At 39.2% G+C, this 16,360-nt stretch overlaps 2 protein-coding genes and 1 long non-coding RNA gene across 11 annotated transcripts in view; 2 read left to right on the top strand and 1 right to left on the bottom strand.

Annotated features, from left to right (window-relative positions):
* The window catches only part of LOC5577744 (SLIT-ROBO Rho GTPase-activating protein 1), a 307,496-nt gene that overhangs the window by 180,795 nt on the left and 110,341 nt on the right, over positions 1–16,360 (top strand). For 3 of the 9 annotated variants that reach the window (XM_021850989.1, XM_021850990.1, XM_021850991.1), the window contains one exon: positions 298–924. The exons of 5 other annotated variants lie outside the window; for them this stretch is intronic. In XM_021850989.1, the coding sequence (XP_021706681.1) occupies positions 849–924 (76 nt within the window). In that variant the 5' untranslated portion in view covers positions 298–848. Of the gene's footprint in view, positions 1–294; positions 925–16,360 lie in introns of all 9 variants that reach the window. One more of the 9 variants, XM_021850992.1, reaches the window with a different exon arrangement.
* LOC110678314 lies at positions 9,374–10,015 on the top strand. The gene is made up of 2 exons (XR_002501492.1): positions 9,374–9,725; positions 9,780–10,015. It is a non-coding gene; the product is annotated as an uncharacterized LOC110678314 (long non-coding RNA).
* LOC110678312 lies at positions 11,610–12,446 on the bottom strand. Its single transcript, XM_021850997.1, has 2 exons — positions 11,963–12,446; positions 11,610–11,898 (listed from the first exon to the last, which is right to left on the bottom strand). Exons 1-2 carry the CDS (start codon positions 12,417–12,419, stop codon positions 11,678–11,680), a joined length of 678 nt encoding a protein of 225 aa, XP_021706689.1. The 5' UTR covers positions 12,420–12,446; the 3' UTR covers positions 11,610–11,677.

Raw genomic sequence — 16,360 nt, 5'->3', positions numbered from 1 at the left:
CATTTTGTGTCTCGTCTCGATTGCCGACCGTTGAGGAAATCTTATCCAAAGGTTCATAAATAACTGCTAACTATGAGTTCGGCGCGCGCGAGGGATTGCTAAACTGGATCAAGGTTCTCATCAAAAAGTCTTATGAAGGATTACTTCACAGCTAACGTGATATATCCCCCGTTTTACAAGTGATAGGTCTTCGACAACGAAAACGTGCACAGTTTCAATTTTGGGGGAATGAAGAGACCTGCCCTGGAAGCAGAAGTTTTACTAATCCAAAACATTTCGTTGATTTTGTTTCAGCAGCACTCTAGAGCCGATGAGTTTGTATATACCATTCCGTTAATGGTAATCGAGTAACATGTAAACAGTGATAACGACGGCGCTCGCTCATGAATGGAAATCGACTTTTGTTTACGTTCGAAGTGATAACCTTACCGGATTACTGCTCTGTGGAGGAAAAATGTCCATTGAGGAAAGCACAGTGATCAACGCCAGCAGCAGAAGTGAGGGGAGTGGAGAGGCGCGTACGAAGGCCCTGATAAGTCAGGCAGTTCGAATCGTCAACGAATAAATCAGAAGTGTTCTCTAATTCTAATCTTTCCGATTGGCTGAGTGGTGTTTGCTTGGTAATTAGTAGACGAAGATCCCATTGTGAGCAAATAGCGGAATTTTAGAGCCGTGTGTTAATGTGAGAAGTTCGGGCTTTACGACGGAAGTGGAACGCACGTAGTTTTTTTTGTTGCGTTGATATAAGGCTCAGTGAAAAAGTGATCAAAAAGCATTGTGTGCTCTCAATAATTTTCCCAGTGGAAATTATCTTCTAGAAGAGGAAGTAAGGCAATCAGAAGCTCAAAATGTTCCAGTGTATTATACAACAGCGAAACGGATGGATTCACCAGCCGAGTCCGGAGTTTCGGGATGTCTTTCCAGGTACTTTATTGTAGATTTGTTATGTGAAAAAAAATCTTAATTATTACACTTGATGATAACATTTTTTTGAATCATTTTTTTTATTTCAATATCTTTATTTTAACATTGTTATCCCATGAAAATCTCAATACTTCCAGCTGTTTAAGTAATTTCATATACAATTTGAGTCAAAACTGAAGTCCTATATAATTTCTGCGGAATGGTTCGAATAATATTTTAGTTATGATGCTCTGGACTAAGCCTGCTCCACCTTTTCGGTTCTTTCACGATGTACCTATTATTTATTTATTTTACCATTTGGTGTGTTCTTTAGAATAGTCTGAAACCCGAAATTTTTACCTCAAGTAAAATGAATATTTTGACATTATAAATGCCGACGTACTTTTCTAATATTCAACTAATCTACCTTAACCCCTCTACCGGCAGGTTCATTTTCTACCACTTAAACATATTCAAATCGCGATATCTTTTTTGTTTCTCGATATGTTTGCACCATTATTTCACAGGTTCCCAAAAAACTCTTCTAGATTTCGAATATGTGTCGATATTGATAATTGGTCATCTGGACCCGGAGATATTCCAAAATTCCTCGGGGGACCGACGCGTAGCCATAACCCACGTACATATCTCAGGCTACAGAATTTTAATCGTATTCGGATATTCACTCCTCGATGATACATTATTGCGAGTATGTTGTGAAAAAATGAAGCAATTTGGTGCAGCCGTCTTTGAGTAATGAGCATTTATGTTTCTAGTACCACCCTGGACAATTAAAGATCTTGAAAACTTTAAAAAAAACCTCATATCATAGTATTCAGATTTCTCCAAGAATGCTGAATAGTTTTCTATGATTTTTTCAGCGTAGCTCCTTATTACCTGATATTGTATAGTAAAAATTTTAATTTTGATAAATTGACCAAAAACAAAATGGCCGCCAAAGAAATTTTATATGGAAAATGTCGGTCCCCCAAGGAACATCGGAATATCTTCAAAACCAGATCACCAATGCATTTGTCATTGCGACACGATTTCTTAAACAAGAAGAGTTTTTTGAGATCTTGTGAAAAAATGATGCAAAAATATTGAGAAACATAAAAGTTATCGCGATTAGATAATTTTTGGCGGTAAAAAATGAAGCTGCCGGTAGAAGGGTTAATATTGTCACCATAAGATACAAATTCAAATTTTGGATTTTTTCTCCTTATCCATGGATCGCATCACCAAAGGTGACTCCCAGATCTTTTTCCTTTTCACTAAACACCCTTCCAGTCGTGATTGTGGAGATGCAGAGGTATTGTCGGTCACTAGATGCAACAATTACACACACTAACATTCCTTCCCCATCAGAACTGACTGCAAGGACTTGGCCTCGCTAGCAAAGCGTTTGATACACATTTTATAATTTATGGTTTAATCAGGTATAATAACGAACTTACATGTGAGGTTAAAATTTCTCAGACAGATGTTCCGGTAGCTAATTACAAGATACGTATAGTTTGAAAGGACTCATGTTGAGAGGGAACTTATGGGTACGTGACAGTTTCGGAATAAGAAAGTGGTTGCTTGAACCTAAAAATGACAACGGTCGTAGTATTAATTGAGCTGACAAGGGATACTTTTAATGATTTCAAGTTCCTAATAAAATTGTGGTTCTAGTATGGTTTTGTAGATCATTTTTTGGTTTTAGTTATGTTGTAATCCTGTTGATACCCAATGGTGTTCAAAGAGTAGTATTTATTAGTGGCCCCAACCAATTTTTAAGTTTTATTCAAAATAAAGCAAAATTATCGCGCTCAGTATCATAAGGGTATGACTGCAGTGATCAATTTCTCGTCATCGATTTTCTTCAGTCAATTACTTGGCTAGGTGATAAGCACTTATATTTCCAAATACATAGGTAGAAAGTACTCATCGTCTATTGTCGTGCTGCGTTGTAAAATTTTACGTAAATCGATTGTATTTCGTGTACTAGTCCATGTCAACAAAGAGAAATCAGATACGCCTGTACGATACTAATCACAAGAATTGACTACGAATGGGACTTTGACGTGTAATAAGACAACCACTATATATACTACAACTCTATTCTATAAGCTTTTTTAGATTCGAAATGATTCTTTACTGGAATTCTTCGAAGAACTCGTCTATAAATCTGGGTATATGCTTCTCCTTGAATTCTCTATGGAAATCTTTTCTTTGTACCACAGAAACTTCTTAAGAATTGCATAGGGGTAACCCATTTCGCATAAAGACGTTTCCTATGAGGACGTTTTGAGTGTCCTACTTTTCTCCGAATGTCGGTTCCCTAATGTCGTTTGTCCGAACATCAGTTCCCCTAATACCCCGTTTCCCCAAACAGCCCATTTCCTCAAAAAGTTTATAGCACTCAAAATTGTCATAACTTTTTGCATTTCAAGGTGGTGAACGAACCGGTCTGATATGTACCCTTCTTTATGCGCTTGGCGTTTCTCCTAAAGTTTCAACGTCCTCAGAAATTTGAACAATATGTGTTCAGTCGAGAATGATCAAATATCTCCTTCTTTCAATTCCTTATCTTTTTTTTCTAGTTCAACACCCTGTCATTAAAGTTTATTCTTGCACTTTTTGGACGGTATCACTTCTCTGGGAAACGAGGAGTTGTATTTGATCCTTCGACCTTGACGCTTGCTCCTGCGGGGGCCGGCGATGGGGGCAGGATCAAACATGCCGCGCGTCGGTCAAGTAAAAGTGAAAAAAAAACGCGATTGCTTAGTTGTGTTTGATCTTCCGACCTTGACGCTTGCTCCTGCGGGGGCCGGCGATGAGGGCAGGATCAAACATGTCGCGCGTCGGTCAAGTAAAAGTGAAAAAGTGGCGTGATCCGTTAGTTGTGTTTGATCCTTCGACCTTGATGCTTGCTCCTGCGGGGGCCGGCGATGAGGGCAGGATCAAACATGCCGCGCGTCGGTCAAGTAAAAGTGAAAAAAAAACGCGATTGCTTAGTTGTGTTTGATCTTCCGACCTTGACGCTTGCTCCTGCGGGGGCCGGCGATGAGGGCAGGATCAAACATGTCGCGCGTCGGTCAAGTAAAAGTGAAAAAGTGGCGTGATCCGTTAGTTGTGTTTGATCCTTCGACCTTGATGCTTGCTCCTGCGGGGGCCGGCGATGGAGGCAGGATCAAACATGTCGCGCGTCGGTCAAGTAAAAGTGAAAAAAAAACCGCGATCGCTTAGTTGTGTTTGATCTTCCGACCTTGACGCTTGCTCCTGCGCGGGCCGGCGATGAGGGCAGGATCAAACATGTCGCGCGTCGATCGAGTAAAGTGAAAAAGTGCCGCTTTCGATTAGTTCTTTATGATCTTCCAACATTGACGCTTGCTCCTGGGCAGTGCTTCAAGAAAGCCCGAGTAGTCGTCAGTTGTTTTCCATCACGGGTCGCGCGCCTATTTTCTCTGAGTGCTTTTATATAGCCGAGCAAACGACTGAAGCTGAAAGAGGATTGTTGCTGCTCAATGATGACGGATCAATTGGTGAGCTCGTTTCATGCTACTGTTCCTATTCTATAAAATATGTATGACTGAACCGTTAATCGTTACAACGGTGAGATGTAAATATGATGTTTCAAAAAAATATGAATGGTTCGTCACTGTGAGTGTCGACATAAACTCTGATTCATAAATTATTTATGTCTAATTTTTTTTTATTCAATACATCTTCTTCTTTTTACCTTTATTTTTGTAATCAAAAATAAAACTTTGAATGGTTCGACACTTCAAGTGTAGACTTCCGAAAGGTTCACTTTATTCAACAAACTTTGAAAGGTTCGTCACCTCAAGTTTCGGCATAATTTTTCTCTACATAGATATTGTTCATATCAAATGAAAATATTATATTTACATATAAGCATGTTTATATCTCACAAATAATTATTTATTATGGTCTAATCGCTTATCAAAGTGAATCCTGTGACCCAACGATCCTTCCCATTAACAAACATCCCTCCCAGTAACCTTTGTGGAGATGCAGAGGCAAACACGGTCTCCAAATAGCAAAGGTTACATACTAACATTCCTTCCCCCAATCCCACCTGACTGCAAGGACGTGGCCGGCGCCGTTATTGACCCTGTATAAATAGAGGCACTGAATTATGCACACTGAAGAAGATTATGGCCAATCCCAGCCGAACTTCTAGTTGATTCTTTGTGCATTTTCACTGACTTCGGTCAATCACGGAATAGCAACCATTGATATGTGTAGTCAGTCTAAGCTAAGCTAAGCTAAGGTATCACTTCTCTGGGAAACGAGTGATTCGATGAACTGCAATTCGGGGAAACGACAATCAGGGAAAAGTTGCACAATCGGATGTTTTTCGCAAAGGACGTTTGGCATAATGGACGTTTCGCATAAAGCAGTTTCATAGAACAACAGGTAGCATTAAAGAGGGGATGGAGTCGGATCCTATTCTTGGCACTTTTGATTCACTACGGCAGTGGGGTTTTTTGAAAGCTACTGAGCTGATATTTGGCCACAATGTGTGTCGTATTGAAGTGCTTCTTATAGCAAAACTTCAGACAATTCGACTGAGAAAAACGCTCAGTGCCAAAGTAAATCATGGAAGTGCCCATGTAGCTCTGCATCCTATATAATTCTTATTATGCCAAACGTACTTATGCTAAACGTCGCAGGCAAATGGGTGCCTAATGTCCTATCAGGGGTTTTTTTTTTCTCGAGTATATACGAAGGAGTTCTTTCACATAAACTTATTTGAGTAGTTCAACTGAAGATTCATCCAAACAATGTACTAGGATTTCCCCTAGAAGTTTCTCCAAGTATTCGTTTAGAGATTTTTCCATTAATTAAGCTAGCAATTACAACAGGATTGAGATTTCGGCAGGATGTTTGCAAAAAATATTAATGTAAATAGTAATGCATTTTGAAGTCGTGAAATTGAACCTGGCATCCCTTGGCTGAAAGATTATGAAACAAATATTTCAAAAATTCTAGTAAAAGTTGACCGCAAAACTCATGTTTTCCCCCGAATAATTCACCTTGAATACTACCTACAGTTATTCCAACGAATCCTCCATGGATTTCTTAAGAAATTCATCTGCTGTATTTCTTTTGTCAATCATTATGGGGGCTTTTTGATGAATTTCTCATGAATTTCCTGAAGAATGTATCCACAATTAACGCATATCCGCCCAGCGTTCTGAAAATGGGACAGAAGCCCCGAACGCCCAGCGTCCTATAATTAGGAGAGTGCTTGTAGTGTTAATATCTTGATAATAACAAGATTTAGAAGAACAGGTTTCTGCAAAGTTAATCACAAGACTGCTAACTCCCACTTGGTAAATGACTTAATTCAGAACTAACTCACTAGGTGGGGCGCAGACTCCAACAAAAGTCGCTTGTAGATGCAACATAAGAAACAACTTTTCGGCGTACAAACATTTGCTTTGTCTATATCTCAGTCCAGCTATGAGATACAAAATTGGTGTCCTTAATAAAGTTGATCAACTTAATGAAATCTATCCACCTAAAACCACATTTGTTCGGATACTGCTCACAAGATGGCGCTGATGTTCAAACATTTCAATTATTTATATATCGCTTCAGTGATGAGATACAAAGTTGGTTTCTTCGACAAAAGTGTGTAAATAAATGAGATCTATTCGTCCAAAAACTTATTAGTCCGGAAAACATTCACAAGATGGCGCTAGTGGGCAAACATTTTATTTGCTTATATCTCAGTCAAGTGATTAGATACAGAGTTGGTGTCTTCGACAACGTTGAACAACTAAATGAGACCTATACGCCTTAAACCTTATTACTTCGGAAATTACTCATTGGTGTCTTCCACAAATGTGTTCAACTAGATGAGATCTATTCGCTTAAAAACATTGTAAACACACCCAAGGTGGCGCTAGTAGGCAAAGTATATTATTTGCTTATATCTCAATCCAGTTGTTGGATACAAAGTTGGTGTCTTTGATTAAGCTGAACAACCAAAGGAAACCTATTCGCCTGGAAATTTATTTGTTCGGAAATCATCAAAATGGCACCATTGGGCAATCATTAAATTCGTTTATGAATTATCTTGAAAGCTAAAAAAGAAAGCACATGTTTTCTGGCCATCGAATGAAGAAGATGGTCATTTGAAGGAAGTGAAGAACGGTAAAAAGGACAAATTGACTTATTCCCCGATGAACTAAATTCACTCGGTCCAAAATTGTGCCACTTGAGTGGGGTACTCTTCCGTTGATCCCTAGTGTTATGGCCTCGCTCTAGTACCAACATTTTTGGACGGAGTGATTTCGGTTCATCGGTGGATAAGACCATATGCATCAGTGATACAGTAACTTCAACGTGATAAACGAAAAATTTTGACTTCAATATGCACGTCTGTAAAGCATGTAATAGTTGGAATCCAATATTTGACTGTCATTGGGCTGAAGGACAAACTTTTGATGGTCTTATCTACTGATGTACTAAACAAACTCGGTCGATGAATTTTGACACTAGAGCGGGTCCAGAACACGTGGGGATCATACAGGAGCGTGCCTCGCTCAAGTGTCACAATTCTCAGACCGAGTAAATTTAGTTCTCCGGTGGATTAGACTTTTAGCAGTAACTAAGAACTAAGAACGGGCCGTTCGAGAGCAGCGACAGGCTCCGGCTCGCGAGTACACTGTCTACTGCGTTCTCGTGCAAAATTTGAACTTGCTCCGTTCAGATTTGGCTCTCGTTCAGTTCAAAATGCATCACTGCCTTATGCTTTTGAAGAAACACCATTGAAAATTTCTTACACAGTTCCCTAAATAGTCGCAAGAGAAATTTAATAAGATTTATCTGGAAAAATGTCTACAAGGATCAAAAGAGAAACTTCTAGAGGGATTCCTTTCAGGTTAAAGGTACATAAATCTTCTTTAGAAATTCCAAGAGATTTGTTTGAAAAATTCTCGAGAGAGTTGTCGCATATCTTCTTCTTCTTTCTGGCATTACGTCCCCACTGGGACAGAGCCTGCTGCTGAGTTTAGTGTTCTCATGAGCACATCCACAGTTATTAACTGAGAGCTTACTGTGCCAATGACCATTTTTGCATGCGTATATCGTGTGGCAGGTACGAAGATACTCTATGCCCTGGGAAGTCGAGAAAATTTCCAACCCGAAAAGATCCTCGACCGGTGGGATTCGAACCCACGACCTTCAGCTTGGTCTTGCTGAATAGCTGCGCGTTTACCGCTACGGCTATCTGGGCCCGTATATCGTCAAGGTCTCAAAATGATACTCGTTCTTTCACTAGCCGGGCGTTTTCAAATCAGGAATTTTTCAATCCCTTAGCAGAGCCCATTACCCATAAGTTTACCTACTCTTCTGGAATGGGGAGAGTAATTATCGGAATGAGGAAGCTTTGGAGTGTATAAAGCAAATGGTTGAGTGTTTCTATTATGTAGTTCCACTAGAATATCCACTAGTAGCTACATCAGGAATTCTTCTACAATTCGGGGATTTTCCCAAATATTCATTTTAAATAAATCAGCAATTAATATATATTGGACTAGTTAATGATCTTTTACCCGAACATCATTTTCATAAACTCCAGTTCTCCGAATGTCAGTTCCACGTATACCCCTTTTCACTGAAAAGCTCTCCTTTCGAAAAGTGTTTGGTACGCTTGACTGTCATAACTTGCTGAACGGATTAATAGTCTAATATCCATTCATCTTTATTTGTTTGGCGCTTCTTCCGAGTTATATGGTCCTCGATACTTTTAGCAACAAATTTTGAATCTGGAACGGCAGTTAATTTGATTGCTTCCCGTTTTCCAGTTAAGGTCTCTGTCAGACTATACTTCTACTATTTCCTATAGAAATTTGTCCTGAGACTTTTCCAGATTTTTCTCCAGCGAATCGTGAAGAGAAATTCAATCATTAGTTCCAAGTAATACCAGCTTTTTTCCATCTTAGTTAATAGATATGGAGAGAACTGGTTCGCAACACTTTGGAGCATCTTGGCCGACCTTAACCATATTGAATAGAAAACAATAATACAACATACTATGCAGAATAGCGCTAAAATCGATTAGATCCAAAAGCTATTGTGCATAGTGAATGAGTGACTTTTTTTGTATCAAATACAAATATACATACGGAGAGACAATGCTTCGGGCTGAGATATACGGTATCAAACTTTACATTATTGTACCTGGTGTTCAAAATATTCGTAAATAGTATTCGTGCCTCAAAAACAGAAGTTCACTCTTTCAGCTTCTCCAATGAACAAAAGTCCAAACCATTCCGCAGTTTCGCGAACACTCCATATGCTCTTCAGACGTCATAAATTGATTCCACTCGCTTGCCCGCCCGTTCTCGTTAGACAAGGTTTATTGAGCTCATAAACAATGTGATTTATTCCAATCAAGATCGACAACCCACCCACCTCTAGCAAGCAGCCTGCTCATTACTCCGACGCGCATCTGCTTTAACCTGCTACTGCTGCTCCAATGGAAAAGATTCTAACAAGGCCCATTGCCTCACTAACTGACTCCACTTACAAGTCGTCAGTTGGCCAAGTGGTGTCGTACATATAGCGTGACAAACGTCTCTAGAAGGTGGACCAGTTCATTTAAAAGGGTAGCCCACTCAAAACCGATTCGATTCTGCGCCACTAGGCCGACCTAGTACTCTGATTGACTTCTCCGTAGCCCTTTGGAGGTAGGTGGAAGCGGTTCTACTTGGAAATGATCAGCTGCGGAGCAACGGCTTGGGTAATGGTTTCGTTGGTGGTGTTCTTTGGATCACTGAATGTGATGGGCTCTAATGGTAGGGTTTTAGTAGATTGATACGATATTATTTTGGTAATTTTGATTTTCGAAGGTCTCAACGGGGCCACTCAGGATGGAGGACCTCCCATCGATTGTGAAGAACTGGTTGTCTATTACAAGGTGTTGGCAAAACATTTCGAGGGGAAGTGTGGTAATACCTGTCCCGAAAATATCCAGAATGCGATCAAATGGTTTCGACGGGCGCAAGCCCAACTGGCAAGTGAATGTTACTTTGATGAGTATGCTGACTGATTCCGTTGAATAAATGTTGGAAATGCTTAGTATGAATTTGAACTGTCTTATTATTGAAACCTTCAAATATTATAGGGAGCAGGAGGAAACATTGAATTCTAAGCATCTTTTTGAAGCTTGGAAGTAACTTTCTGAATACTAGACTGGTAGCTTCAATAAGATAAAAACCCGAAGTATTTGAGTTTCGCTCATAGAACCTTCTTTGGTATCTTTTTGTAGTTTCCTCTGGAACTATTATACAATGTTCTTAATTTATATCCAGAACCTTGGGCGTTGAAAATGGATTCATTCTACTCTGTATATTATTGGACTAGTGTCCGAATGACATTTGGTCGAAATAAGCATGAGCATTTATGATTGTACAATTCGTAGTTGCTACTCCGTGATTGACCGGAACAATCAAAATTGTACAGGGAACCAACAGATGCAGCTTGGGAGTATCATATCATCTTCAATGTACAATTTTGAGAACTCCAAACATACTAATGTCAATAACGGCACCAGCCACGTCCTTACGGTCATCGAGGATGGGAAGAAATGAAAGTCCATTGCTACTAGAGACCGAGATCACCTCTGCATCTCCATGGTTTTCACAGGAAGGAGTTTTGTTAGCGGGAGGGTTCAAAAGCTACATGTTCAGGATTCACCTTGGTAAGTAATGGATTCATATAGCCTCTATTTAAAAAGTTATCTATCAGTGCGCCGACGTATTTTGTGTCGAACTACGCAAAGCTTATTTTTAGTAAATGGGACAAATGAATCGAAGAATAGGTACGTTAATCTCATTTTTTTTTATAAAACAGAAATAATGTAACGCTCACAAGAAATTCCATGGATTTATCTAAGAATTTCTTCAAAGTTTCTTCTGGGATGTCACATAATCCAGCTTAAATTTCTAAGGTTCTTCTCGAATTTATTCAATGATTTAAATAGGATATTTTTTTCAAACATTCCTACAAGAACTCTTTTAGGGAACTTTCCGGGTTGCACTGCAGAAAAAAAACAAAGGTTTCTTCAGCTGTTCTTTTATGAATTCGTCCAGATGATTCGAATAATTGCTCCAAATATATTTTCTGTGGGCTTCGTGGTCGTGTGGTTAGTGTTACCAAGCATTTAGCCGCATCGAGTCAAGGAGTGTGGGTTCGATTCTCGCTTCAGGCCGGAGTGAGGAAATGTTTCGTGAGGAATGTTTTCCGACTCTGCCACTAGATGTTGAATGCTGGTCCGTTGTCTTGTGCTTCATCCACTGGAAGCATTCCAGTATTTTTCGTGAATATCTTTTTTTTTTTTTCGATCGGAAACCGTTTATAAATTTCTACAGGAATATCAAAAGAAATTACTCTAAAAAATCTATAATTTTCAGAAATTTTAGCTAGGGTTCTTACACGGACTTTCCTAGAGATGATTCCAGATAAGCAAACATATAACAACAGAGCACGGTTTTTTATATATTATATATACTATGGATTTTGAAGCGCATCATAAACTAAGGTTGTGTTGTATAACTAGCGTCTAATTTTGATTTTTCTTTATTTCCAGGTACGTATTCAACCACACACGTCAAAACTGTTTTCCACAGTTTTATGGCAACCAATTCTTATATCTCATGGATAGATAACAAATACAGGTATTCTTCTGTCTATTATTGATTGATTTATTTCCAAATCATCCCGTACAAAGTGTTAAATTTTCCACAATCTATCGATCCAAATACTCGTACGCATCGTAGTAGCAGCTCTTGCCCATCTGCTTGTAGGCTCGACTGAACCAACTGACGGCCGACTTCAGCTTGTCCGGACAGTTCTTACCCTTGGAGTCGCACTGGGTGCTGAAGTACTTCTTCATCTGTTTCATGTAAACGGTCATCTCGTCGCAATCGATGGCCCCTCCGTCTTCCGTCGTTTCCGGAGGGTATTGGGCTGCGAAAATTAGAAAAGCTCAGATCTTCAATATCTCAGTCACAATGTACATTTCAAAGATTACCTTGTGGTTCCAGGTAGCACTTGCTCTTTATTTGCAGAACATCCACGACGAGTTTGTTCAGAAGCGAGACGTAATCGGTGCAGGCGGTTAGGGCAGCGGTACGATCCTTTTCCATCGCCGACGTTAGCTTCGCCAGCTTGGAGAGAATCTTGAGGGGGACTTCTTGAACCGGTGTCTTCGGAGCGGTAGCCGCAGCCGCGGTCGTATCGTTGTTCGGGTATAGGTCAGCGTTGTGGAATTGGTTGAAGTTCGCAGCAATTGAGGTTGTCACCTCTTCCGGGCAACCGTAGACGTAACAGATGATGAGCGTTCGCATCAGGTTTGATTTTATGGAACCGATAGTGCCCGGGATGCAACTCTGCTCAGGGTCGACTTCGGCCGCTGTTGGACGGAAAGTGACTGTCAGTAGGAGCATAGCTCCTACTAAAAGGAAGACTGGTTGATTCATTTTGAACATACGAAATCTTACTGAAGCTAGAGGTTGGCTGGATGCATTTATTTAAATGGTAGATTTGAGCGCATGCTCGTTCATTAGTTTTATGAACAGGTGCAAACTATCTGCAGCAAATGTTTGCTTAATCAGTTTATGCTCCCAAGAGGCATAAAAGTTCAAATCTATTAATACTACAATCTGGGCTATAATCTACTACGTTGAATCTACGCCGAATGGATAATTCTCCTCCACACTGTACTCGGTTCTGAGCCAATCGCTTCCAGATTGAGTGTCCTTAGCAAAAAGCTATCGTGTGCTGAGGTTCTTCCGGTATTCGTACCAACTGACCAGCCCAACGCAGCCTGCCGTGTTTTATGAGCTTAATAATATCCACTTCTTTATATTCTTGGTACAATTAATGATTCATGCGGCGCCGCCAGATGCCGTTTTCTTGTAAAAGTTAAAAAGGGTGGCCAATTTTAACTTAAATGAGTTGAAATTTTGACTCAAATTTTAGGTTTGACGAAATTTGTAGCTGCGCTCTTCTGCAAACTTTTAGAAAATGTTATTTTGAACAACTTTTTCCAAGACACTTTTGATCTAACTCTTCATTTGAGCTAAGTAAATTGATTCTGAAAGTTTCAATTCAGGGTAGAACCGAAAAATCAGATATTTTGTTCTTTTTTCTTTTCAGTTCTACTTGAATGTGGTCTTCAGAAGAGTTGTAGAGGAAGTAATGATATATGTTTGCTCAACATTGTGAGTTTGTAATTTGTGATTTTGAAGTTGTAAGCAAATTTAAATGAAAAACTATAAAAACTTTAGATGCCCATAACTCGTAAAGTTGGTTCGATAAAGTTTTATGTTAACGGCATTCGAAAGGCGTAAAAATAAAAAGAGAACGTAATTTTAGTAAATTTAGATAATTCACTTCAAAAATAGGCTTAAGAAACTTGAAATTGGCCTGTAACTCACAAGATTTCATACTTATCGGCGCACTTCCCTCAGCAAAGTTGTAGTTTTAGCTAGATCCTGGAATGTTTCGTAAATCGGATTCAAGACCCTTATGCATGGTTTATCTCTTGATTTTTTCTTGTAAGAAAGTGAACATCTACTAACAAGATTTTTGAATCGCCAAAATCATTCTTTTGGAGTATAAAATAATTATTGGCGGGATTTCAAAGCGTGATTTTGAGAATTCTTGGCGATTTCTAGCGGACTCTTGCCAGAACTATACGTATTTCAAATTACATCTTTATGGTTTACCAAAGTGAATCCTTTCCCTAATCCAAACTCCCTGCATTTTCTTGTAAAAGGGGACTCCTCCGCTTCCAACAAGTAACACGTCAACATTTTGCTTCCATCCCCAAATTGACCTGCATTCGGGCGTAGCCGGCGCGTTATTGTTTGTTTTAATAATGAGAGCATCAATACTGACATATTGAGGATGCTACTGCTCCTGAGTAGCGTCTGTTGGTTCGCTGTGTAAGTACAGCTCTTCTTGCAATAACGGTGTAGCAATTGCGGGCGGTCAATCATGCTCATGATTCTGGGGATATGCCCAGTCAACATTTTGGTTGGTATATTTTTTGCTATACATCATTATATATGAATCAAATTACTCGTATAAAATGCATGAAAACGCTATATACACACCAAAGTGGAGGCCATATACGCACTTCCCACGACTTTTTCAGACTTTCCATGGTCAGCAATACGATGTCACAAAATTCCGATAAAAAATTAAAAAAAAAGTTTCCATTGAGTCTCGAACACCGTACCGTTGGATCCCTAACCCGGTACCATACCACTACACTACAGACCGCTTTGTGATTGAGGTGTGATTATTTGCCAACATGAAAGGAACCTTTCTATACAGCACACACGCTTTGTTGTTCTTTGAAGCCCACCGCCAGAAGATACCAGCCTCGGGTGGCAAATTTTGCTAAGTTATTCCGATTTCATTTGATGCTAGTCAGCATTGATATATGATCTGTCAGTTTATACAACTTGATGCGATTCTAGATTATACTATTTACGGCATGGTTTGTTGTCAACAAAGTTTGTCGACAATGAATCGTAGTGGAGAATTATATACAATTTCTTTTAACATTTATTCGTTTTGATTTGACATATTGTGCGATTCTGATTTTTGACGTATGAATATGAGATTTTTGGCGCACATTCTTATACGATACGTGGTTCACTGGGTGGGCTCCAGAAGTTACCTACCGGCGTCTTGAGAATTCGTAACGGACTCTCTAGTCTTAGTGGAAATTTGTGAATGATCCTTGATTGAGCAATATTAAAAAGACGAGTAACTTCTGGATCTGGATAGTGAGAGGAATCGCAATAAAATCTGGATGTTTCTACGGATTCTGAGTGAAACCTTTAGTTTTGGGACTCCTAATAAACTCCCAAGTGCGATTCTGTGGACTCCTAGCGTGATCATACGACTTTTAGTCGTAATCTTGGCCATATTCAACAGGTCCCTGCATAGACACCCTGTGGATTCTTAGCGTGCTCTAAATGTGTCCTACCAGAGGCGCGTCCATGTTCGAAACCATGGGTAGGACAAACGTTGGCAAATATTTGACGGGCTCAAACGTAGAGGGGTCTAAGTGACATCCTTATGGGTTTTGAGTGAAGTTGAGTTGATATTTCAGAAAAAGACTGAATTGTTTCTTGACTCCCATACAATGTGTAGAAAGAAAAAATGTTGAAAAAAATTCAGAAATTCACTGATGCCTCTAACCTTCTCATTTCAATGCCAGTCGTTACCACAAGATTAAGAAAGCTTTTCATCTTTCCAGGGCTAGTAGCGATTTAGTGCTCTAATAATAGGAAATTAGAGATCTCTTACCTCCAAAACAGGTCGAAGGACACCAAACAGGAACCAAGAAAACTAAACCTAATAGGAGCCAGGAGATCAGAGTTTGTTTTTTTATAGAAACAGAGGGCCCAGTGAACTACGTATCGTATAAGAATTTACATCCAAAATCACATATTCGTTCGTCAAAAATCAGTATCGCAAAAGATGCCAGATAAAGCGTAATCAATGTCAACTCAAGTCGTATATAAATCCCCAATACGATTCATAACGACAATCTGTGTTGACAGCAAAACATGTCGTAAATAGTTCAACATTGAATCGCGTTAAGTTGTATAAACTGACAGAACATATATCAATCCAGAAAGCAACATATGAAATCGCAATAACTTAGCAAAACTTGCCACTCAAACTTGGCATCTGCTGACGATGGGCCTCAAAGAACAACAAAGCAAGTGTCGCTGTACAAAAAATATGCATTAATAATGGCAAATAATCAGGTGTCTGCTATGTAAGCCTTGGTAGTACAGTGGTAAGGAGTCCGGTTGCTAACCCAGATGTCTCGCGTTCTAGGCTCGGTGGAAGCATTTTTTTATTTTCCTCAAAATTTTGTGGCATCGTATATCTGATCGCAGAAAGTCTGAAAAAGTCGAGCCAAGTACGCATATGGCCTCCACTTTGGTATGTATATAGCCTTTGCATGCATTGTATACGATTGAATTGAATGATATAGAATGATGTATAATAAAAGTTCTTCTTCTTCTTTCTAATAGAAGTTATACCAACTAAAATGTTGACTGGGGGTCATTTCTCTAAAATCTAAGCTTTTTTTTTTCTCGACGAGTGTTACTTAATGTATTTTTTCACGCTTTTCTCTTGGAATTTCACCAGAAATTTATATAAGTATTTGTCCAAATGATCAGAAATTTTCGAGTGATTATTTCTCAAGAAATTTCTTCTCGAAATTTACTAGGAAATTACTTCAAGAATTTTGTTTAGGATACCTACAGAATTCAACTTGAATTTTCCCAAGCAGAACCAAAAAAACTGAATTTCTCCAATCATCTGCATATATTCAAAAATTCTTTGAGAATTTTTCAAGATAGTCTTTACTTCTGCAAGATTTTATTCAGTG

The sequence above is a fragment of the Aedes aegypti genome, chromosome 3, assembly GCF_002204515.2.
Source record: "Aedes aegypti strain LVP_AGWG chromosome 3, AaegL5.0 Primary Assembly, whole genome shotgun sequence".
Lineage (NCBI taxonomy): Eukaryota > Metazoa > Arthropoda > Insecta > Diptera > Culicidae > Aedes > Aedes aegypti.
The sequence above is the reverse complement of the archived record's forward strand: the minus strand, read 5'-3'. Positions and strand labels throughout refer to the sequence as shown.